The sequence below is a fragment of the Salmo salar genome, chromosome 01, assembly GCF_965601325.2.
Source record: "Salmo salar chromosome 01, fSalSal1, whole genome shotgun sequence".
Taxonomy (NCBI): Eukaryota; Metazoa; Chordata; class Actinopteri; order Salmoniformes; family Salmonidae; genus Salmo; species Salmo salar.
Genome location: NC_138291.1, coordinates 56,490,668 through 56,499,091, shown reverse-complemented (window position 1 = coordinate 56,499,091; position 8,424 = coordinate 56,490,668). Strand labels below are relative to the sequence as shown.

The window sequence follows — 8,424 nt, the reverse complement described above, 5'->3', positions numbered from 1 at the left end:
TTCAAAGGGATATTCAACGCCTACTTTTTAATTTTTACCCATTTACCAATAGTTGCCCTTCTTTGCAAGGCTTTTGAAAACCTCCCTGGTCTTTGTGGTTGAATCTGTCTATGAAATTCACTGCTCGACTGAGGGACCTTACAAATAATTGTATGTGTGGGGTTCAGAGATGCAGTACTCATTCAAAAATCATGTTAAACACTATTATTGCACACAGAGTGAGTCCATGCAACTTATTATGTGATTTGTTGTACACATTATTACTCCTGAACATACAGTGCCTTCGGAAAGTATTCAGACCTTTTGACATTTTCCACATTTTCCAGCCCTAATATAAAATCAATTAAATAAATACAAATACTCAGCAATCTACACACAATGCCCCCTAACGACAAAGTGAAAACAGGTTTTTAGTAAAAATAAAAAATGTATTAAAAATATAAAACTGAAATACCTTATTTACATAAGTATTCAGACCCTTTGCTATGAGACTCGAAATTGAGCTAAGGTGCATCCTGCTTCCATTGGTCATCCTTGAGATGTTTCTACAACTTGATTGGAGTCCATCTGTGGTAAATTCAATTGATTGGAAATGATTTGGAAAGGCACACACCTGTCTATATAAGGTCCCACAGTTGACAGTGCATGTCAGAGCAAAAATCAAGCCATGAGGTGGAAGAAAATGTCCGTAGAGCTCTGAAACAGGTTTGTGTCGAGGCACAGATCTGGGGAAGGGTACCAAAACATTTCTGCAGCATTGAAGGTCCCCAAGAACACAGTGACCTGCATCATTCTTAAATGGAAGAAGTTTGGAACCACACCAAGACTTCTAGAACTGGCCGCCTGGCCAAACTGAGCAATCGGGGGAGAAGGGCCTTGGTCAGGGAGGTGACCAAGAACACGATGGTCACTCTGACAGACCTCTAGAGTTCCTCTGTGGAGATGGGAGAACCTTCCATCTCTGCAGCATTCCACCAATCTGGCCTTTATGCTAGAGTGGCCAGACGGAAGCCACTCCTCAGTAAAAGGCACATGACAGCACACCTGGAGTTTGCCAAAAGGCACCTAAAGACTCTCAGACCATGAGAAACAAGATTATCTGGTCTGATGAAACCAAGAACAAACTCTTTGGCCTGAATGCCAAGCGTCACGTCTGGAGGAAACTTGATACCACAAACCTAGTACCAGCCTCAGACAGGGGCGAAGGTTCACCTTCCAACAGGACAACAACCCTAAGCACACAGCCAAGACAAAGCAGGAGTCTCTGAATGTCCTTAAGTGGCCTAGCCATAGCACGGACTTGAACCTGATCGAACATCTCTGGAGAGACCTGAAAATAGCTGTGCAGCAACGCACCCCATCCAACCTGACAGCGCTTGAGAGGATCTGCAGAGAAGAATGGAAAAAACTCCTCAAATACAGGCGTGCCAAGCTTGTAGCGTCATACCCAAGAAGACTCGAGGAGGTAATCGTTGCCAAAGGTGCTTCAACAAAGTGCTGAGTCAAGGGTCTGAATACTTATGTAAATGTGATATCTGTTTTTTTGTTTTAATACATTTGCAAAAACTTCTAAAAACCTGTTTTTCTTTGTCATTATGGGGTATTGTGTGTAGATTGATGAGGGGATTTATATTTTTTTAATACATTTTAGAATAAGGCTGTAACCTAACAAAATGTGGAAAAGTAAAGGGGTCTGAATACTTTCTGAAGGCACTGTATTTAGGCTTGCCATAACAAAGGGGTTGAGTACTTATTGACTCTAGTCATTTCAGCTTTTCATTTTTTATTCATTTGTAAAATTTCGAAAAACACAATTACACTTTGACATTATGGGGTATTGTGTCTAGGTCAGTGACAATTGAATCCATCCAGGCTATAACACAACAACATGTGGAAAAAGTGAATACTTTCTGAAGGCACTGTAAAGTGTTTTAGATGTCACGTAGGCTAATTGTTCGGTCTGGACTGGCCGGGTGATGAGCAGAACTGCCCTGAGCCCTTCATCAGCTGATGTCATCCTGAGAGGCTTTGCGGCAGGCTGGCCCATTCATTAATCTGTCTTCTTTTACCAGCCTTGTCCTGACCGAGCTACATTATAGATCACTTCACATCCGCTCGGATTAGGCCAGTGCTTTTTATACCTCTCCTTGGGGTCCGCCAGCTATTCCATGTATTTGATCGATTCAAGCTAGCACACATGATTCAACTTGTCAACTAATTATCAAGCCCTGGACTGGTGAATCAGGTGAACTAGATCAGGGCTACAAAATAGTGAAATGTCTGGTGGACCCCGAGGAGAGATTTGAAAACCCCTGGATTAGGCCATTCATCTCCCATACACCAGCCCGGCGCAGGTGTCACACATGGGCTAATGAGGGGAAGGACAGGGGGAGTGAGTGGTGGAGGGCGATGGAAGTAGTAGAGACAGGGATTGGAAGAAAATAGTGACGGTGGGTGATCTATCATCAACATAAAATACGGACATGCATGTGGCTTTTGATCATGTGTGAGCAAAGTAGGCCTATATGAAACAGAAAGACTTTGATACGTTTTAGTCATAACTGGATTGTGAACGGGTTAATACATTGTGCTTGCAGAGAGGGGACTGGGATTCTTCTTCTTGAAACAGAAATCAATGTAGAACACAGAGCCATTGATTACAGCAGCCTATGTTGCCAAACAGACTAGATATCTCTCCGCTTCCCCCGTTACTCAAACACGGGATGGCTGCTAGGCAACCAGGCCACATCACATCAGGCGGAGAAAGAGGAGAGAGAGTAGAGAGAGGGAGGGGTAGGGAGTGAGAGATAGAGAGAGACACAGCAATGGCGAGGGAGAGCAGAGAGAAAGGAGAGAGAGGATACAGAGAGAGAAAGAGGATAGAGGAGAGAGGGGTAGTGAGAGAGCAGAAAAAGAGAGGGGGTTGTGAGTTTCATGGCAGAAACTGCGCTGGCAGTATTACATAAGATAGCAGCTCGAGTCCCACTGCCCATATTAATGTGGTTAGGCACTGGGAAGTGATGAAGATTAGTCACAAGTGACAAGACAGATGAAGATGCACAATCCCAGTGATTTAAGTCATTGTTTATGAGGACAAAGATGGACAAATGAATTTAAAACACACACACACACACAATGAATCATAATATTAATAATACAGAAATATACAATACAAACAACCAGTGATTTGAACATAATGGATTATGTCAGTTACATACACAGGCTGAAGGGTCTCAGTCAATGAGAAGAACATGGAATGATACTATAGGAATGATCCCTGAGAGTGGATGTATACGGTCTGTATAACAGTGTAGTGGGTGTATACGGTCTGTATGACAGTGTTGTAGTGGGTGTATACGGTCTGTATGACAGTGTTGTAGTGGATGTATACGGTCTGTATGACAGTGTTGTAGTGGATGTATACGGTCTGTATGACAGTGTTGTAGTGGATGTATACGGTCTGTATGACAGTGTTGTAGTGGATGTATACGGTCTGTATGACAGTGTTGTAGTGGGTGTATACGGTCTGTATGACAGTGTTGTAGTGGATGTATACGGTCTGTATGACAGTGTTGTAGTGGATGTATACGGTCTGTATGACAGTGTTGTAGTGGATGTATACGGTCTGTATGACAGTGTTGTAGTGGATGTATACGGTCTGTATGACAGTGTTGTAGTGGATGTATACGGTCTGTATGACAGTGTTGTAGTGGGTGTATACGGTCTGTATGACAGTGTTGTAGTGGGTGTATACGGTCTGTATGACAGTGTTGTAGTGGGTGTATACGGTCTGTATGACAGTGTTGTAGTGGGTGTATACGGTCTGTATGACAGTGTTGTAGTGGGTGTATACGGTCTGTATGACAGTGTAGTGGGTGTATACGGTCAGTATGACAGTGTAGTGGGTGTATACGGTCAGTATGACAGTGTAGTGGGTGTATACGGTCAGTATGACAGTGTAGTGGGTGTATACGGTCAGTATGACAGTGTAGTGGGTGTATACGGTCAGTATGACAGTGTAGTGGGTGTATACGGTCAGTATGACAGTGTAGTGGGTGTATACGGTCAGTATGACAGTGTAGTGGGTGTATACGGTCTGTATGACAGTGTAGTGGGTGTATACGGTCTGTATAACAGTGTAGTGGGTGTATACGGTCTGTATGACAGTGTAGTGGGTGTATACGGTCTGTATAACAGTGTAGTGGGTGTATACGGTCTGTATAACAGTGTAGTGGGTGTATACGGTCTGTATAACAGTGTAGTGGGTGTATACGGTCTGTATAACAGTGTAGTGGGTGTATACGGTCTGTATAACAGTGTAGTGGGTGTATACGGTCTGTATAACAGTGTAGTGGGTGTATACGGTCTGTATAACAGTGTAGTGGATGTATACGGACAGTATAACAGTGTAGTGGGTGTATACGGTCTGTATAACAGTGTAGTGGGTGTATACGGTCTGTATAACAGTGTCACCATACACTTGACTTGCCTATGAATGCATGTGAGCGATTATTATGAGTGCATAGACATAGATAAAGATGAGGAGAGTAGATAAAAGGGAGATGGGGAAGAGAGAGGGGGAGAGAGAGAGAGAGCGAGAGAGAGCAAAACGAGTGAAAAAGGGCAAGAGAAGATATATTGCACCAATTTGCACGTGTAAATGATCATACGCATGTGTATGTGAGTGTGTAATACAGTAGTACCCTCTGTCTGCTCCTCACAGCTCGCGGGGTATGATGGTGAAGGGCCTGATGGGGCAGGAGGACTCCAGCTCCAGGGCTGTGAGGAAGCAGTCTGGAGCCTGGCTGCTGCCCTGTGACTGCAGGGCCTCCCCAAGGCCGCTCCACGCCTCGTGGGATGTGCTCTGGGCCTGCACCGCATCCCGCAGCACCTTCTCCCCCAGACCCACACGCCCACACCGCACCAACAACTGGCCCTGAGGAGGGGAAGGCAGGAAACAGGAGGAGGTGAAGTGATGAAAGGTGAGTTTGAATGGGGGATAAGTAATTGAGAGATTACAGAGCGAGACAGATTTACAGATGTAAGATCTTAATTTGATCACTATTTTGTTGCAGGAAATGCAAACTTGTGGTGTAGTCAAGATTTAACTTATTTGTATAACTTATTTGAAAAGTAATTACTTTATTACTTTGCTCAACATTTTGTTAACATTTGTCATAATTAGTTAAAGCAATTAATTTGTATCCGCTGTCGTTGGACTTCAGCTGCATATTTTCCACCATTTTCTTCAAATTTGAAAACGATGTGAAGCCACGCCCATTTCCCGAAGCATTGCATTATGGGCCCTAAAGTACGGAAATAGTGTCCAAAAATAGTGTCCGGAAATTTTGGCATACTAACTATATCCATACTATGACTAATAAGCATACTATATACTCAATTCACGTGCAAATAGTACGGTTAGTGTGGGAGGTATGAGTATTCGAACACAGCTCATGAAAACCCTCTGACACTAGACATAGCGTCAGAGGGGCACTAAGGGGACATTTGGGTCTTAATGGGACACACACACAGAAACAGGGGAGGGGAAGCCATGTCCAGCTGCCTAAAAGGATCAGATGTTGCTAGTTAAAGTTCCTGTTTGTCCCAACTCTTCATTTGCACTGGCTTTTCGGGTGATTGCAGCCAGAGGCATTTCCAGAAAGGATGGGGTGTGCGTGTGATGAGGATGACTACTTCCTATGTGTGTCTTTGTGTCGGTGTGTGGCTGTGTGAGAGGGCAGTAGTGGTCAGCCCAGCGTGACATGTCTCTTTAGAACTTCTCTCTGTGTGTCTCCGGAGCCCAGCAGCATAACAGGGTATCACGCAACCGACCAATGGCATGAACACACACACACACACACACACACACACACACACACACACACACACAGCCTCCAGTGCAGGGCTTGCCTGAGGTCAAACAGACGAGTCTTGTTATGCAGGCTCTGCTCACAAGCCCCAGATTAATTGGGCTGAAACTCAGAGAGCTGTCTAGGGGCTCTGACGCAACCTCCAATGAGGATGCTCTGCTTCCTCTGTCTCTCAGTCTCCCAAGTTCCTCTCTGCTGTAACTCCATACTCTCTCACTCCTTTTCCTACAGTTGTTACTGTATTCTCTCGATGCTACTGACCAGAACTGGAGAAAAGAAAGAAGGAGATCTTAGGTGGGGTGCAGAGACACAGTGGAAGATGCAGTATAATCACACGGTGGGTGTGTTGCCATTGTTAAGGCACTGGCGTTCTCATCTCACACTGCCAGCGGGTCTTTGATCAAATCGTTGCCATTCCACTGCCCTACTGTCACCAGGACTTACACTCTGGGACTTATGGGAAATAACCACCCAAGAGTCGGTTCTGAAGTTTCAATTCTTCCATTCTTTGAAGTTTCTGGCGCACGCACGCACACACAGTGAGGCAGTGAGGGTTCACCACTGTATTTCCTCTCCTCGGGGTTTACATGATGCTGCTAAGTCTAATCCTCTTAGGTCAATGGTTCAATGAAATAAACACCCTATACTGAGCCGTAAACAAGGCAGAGGAAAACAAACCCTGTGTTTAGAGAGAGGAGGGGAGAGAGCAGTAGAGAGAGAGGGAAACAGCGAAAGATTGAGAAAGAGGAGAGGAAGAGAGGGAGAGACAGCAGTAGAGAAATGGAGGGACAACTAGACAGAGCGAGAGAGTAAAAGACAGGCAGAGAGGGCCCTGTGCCAGTAGTATATATCTGAGGCTCATCCCCTTGGTGCCCTGGTGGCCCGGGCCGTGACCCAGCGTGGCGCCCCACACCTGAACCCACTAATCCTATCAGAGATGTGGCGGCGATGTAATCCCTGCCTGCCTGGTTGAGCTGGCGGAGCTGGGCTGAGAGTGAGCTACGATTACTTGGGCCCTGGCCTTGCAATGCCCTATTCCCAAAAAGCCCTATCGCTGGAAGCCTTAGTTATCGCTAGTAGCCCTTTGGTAGCTCTGTCACCGCTCTTTATCTCCCCCTCCCTGTCTCTCCGCCTGCCCGCTTGACCCTAGTCTTGCCAGATTCAGGGGGCTCCAGAAAAGGACTAACCTGCTCGTGACCTGACTCATACACCTAGGGGAGCCAACCGATATGAGACACCTTATGTCAACACTACACAAGCTGAACCAGCTAATCCAATCACTAAAGTATACGCCCATTCAGCTAACGAGAGAAAGAGGGAGAGAGATGGGGGAGGGGAGAGAGAAGCGAAAGAATGAAAAAAAAAACGAAACAAAGAAAGAGAACGAAACAAAGAAAGAGAACGAGAGAGAGAGAGAGAGAGAGAGAGAGAGAGAGAGAGAGAGAGAGAGAGAGAGAGAGAGAGAGAGAGAAAAAGACAGACGGAGAAAAAGAGGTGAACACATGCGCCACATTGGCGAACAGGCACAAGCCAGCTCCCCTCCTCCTATCTCTCTCTAGCTGGTCATCAGAGTTATTGCTCAATAGAATATATTTCCCTGGTTGCTAGGCAATCCCATAAAGAGCCCGAGAAGGAGCGAAGTGTTATAAATAATGTATTTGCATTATCAAATGAGCTGCCAGCCACCCCCATCCAGAGAGAAGAGAGACCGAGAGAAAGAGAGAGTGGGGGGTGGGGGGGGGGGGGGCATTGGATCACTGAAAACCCAATTCATTCTATGAGATGAAGTGATTGTCCTTGACCGTATATCTGTATGCGTCAGTGTGTGTGTCTGCATCCGTCTGTGAATATATATGTGTGTCTGTGTGAGTAGAAGAAAGGAGAAAGAGACAGAGATGAAGAGAGCAGCTGGTTCAGTGAGAAGAGGCCTACGTGTAGCTAACTGACACACAGCTAAGCAGCCAGCAGAACAGAGGAAAGAGGAGCAGAGGTGCTGGGATGTGGAGGACGTTGAGAGTTGTGGTGAGAATCATTTAAACAGCTTCCCAACCCAGGCATCACTACCCATCCTAAAATACACCCAACCAATTGGCCCTGGGGATGAGTCACACTACCTACACTGGCTTTCATAATGTATCACACACATACAGTTGAAGTCGGAAGTTTACATACACTTATGTTGGAGTCATTAAAACTTCAACCACTCCACACATTTCTTGTTAACAAACTATAGTTTTGGCAAGTCGCTTAGGACATCTACTTTGTGCATGACACAAGTCATTTTTCCAACAATTGTTTATAGACAGATTATTTCACTTATAATTCACTGTATCACAATTCCAGTGGGTCAGAAGTTTACATACTGTGCCTGTGCCTTTAAACAGACTGTGCCTTTAAACAGCTTGGAAAATTCCAGAAAATTATGTAATGGCTTTAGAAGCTCCTGTTAGGCTAATTGGCATAATTTGAGTAAATTGGAGGTGTACCTGTGGATGTATTTCAAGGCCTACCTTCAAACTCAGTGCCTCTTTGCTTGACATCATGGGAAAAT

At 45.2% G+C, this 8,424-nt stretch overlaps 1 protein-coding gene across 1 annotated transcript in view; it reads right to left on the bottom strand.

The window, feature by feature from the left end:
• Nucleotides 1–3,131: 3,131 nt before the first annotated feature.
• The window catches only part of LOC106605097 (tetratricopeptide repeat protein 7A), a 40,273-nt gene continuing 34,980 nt past the window's right edge, over nt 3,132–8,424 (bottom strand). Inside the window, exon 21 of the mRNA XM_045719843.2 lies at nt 3,132–4,936. Coding sequence (XP_045575799.1) covers nt 4,718–4,936 — 219 coding nt within the window. The 3' untranslated portion in view covers nt 3,132–4,717. The remainder of the gene's footprint in view (nt 4,937–8,424) is intronic.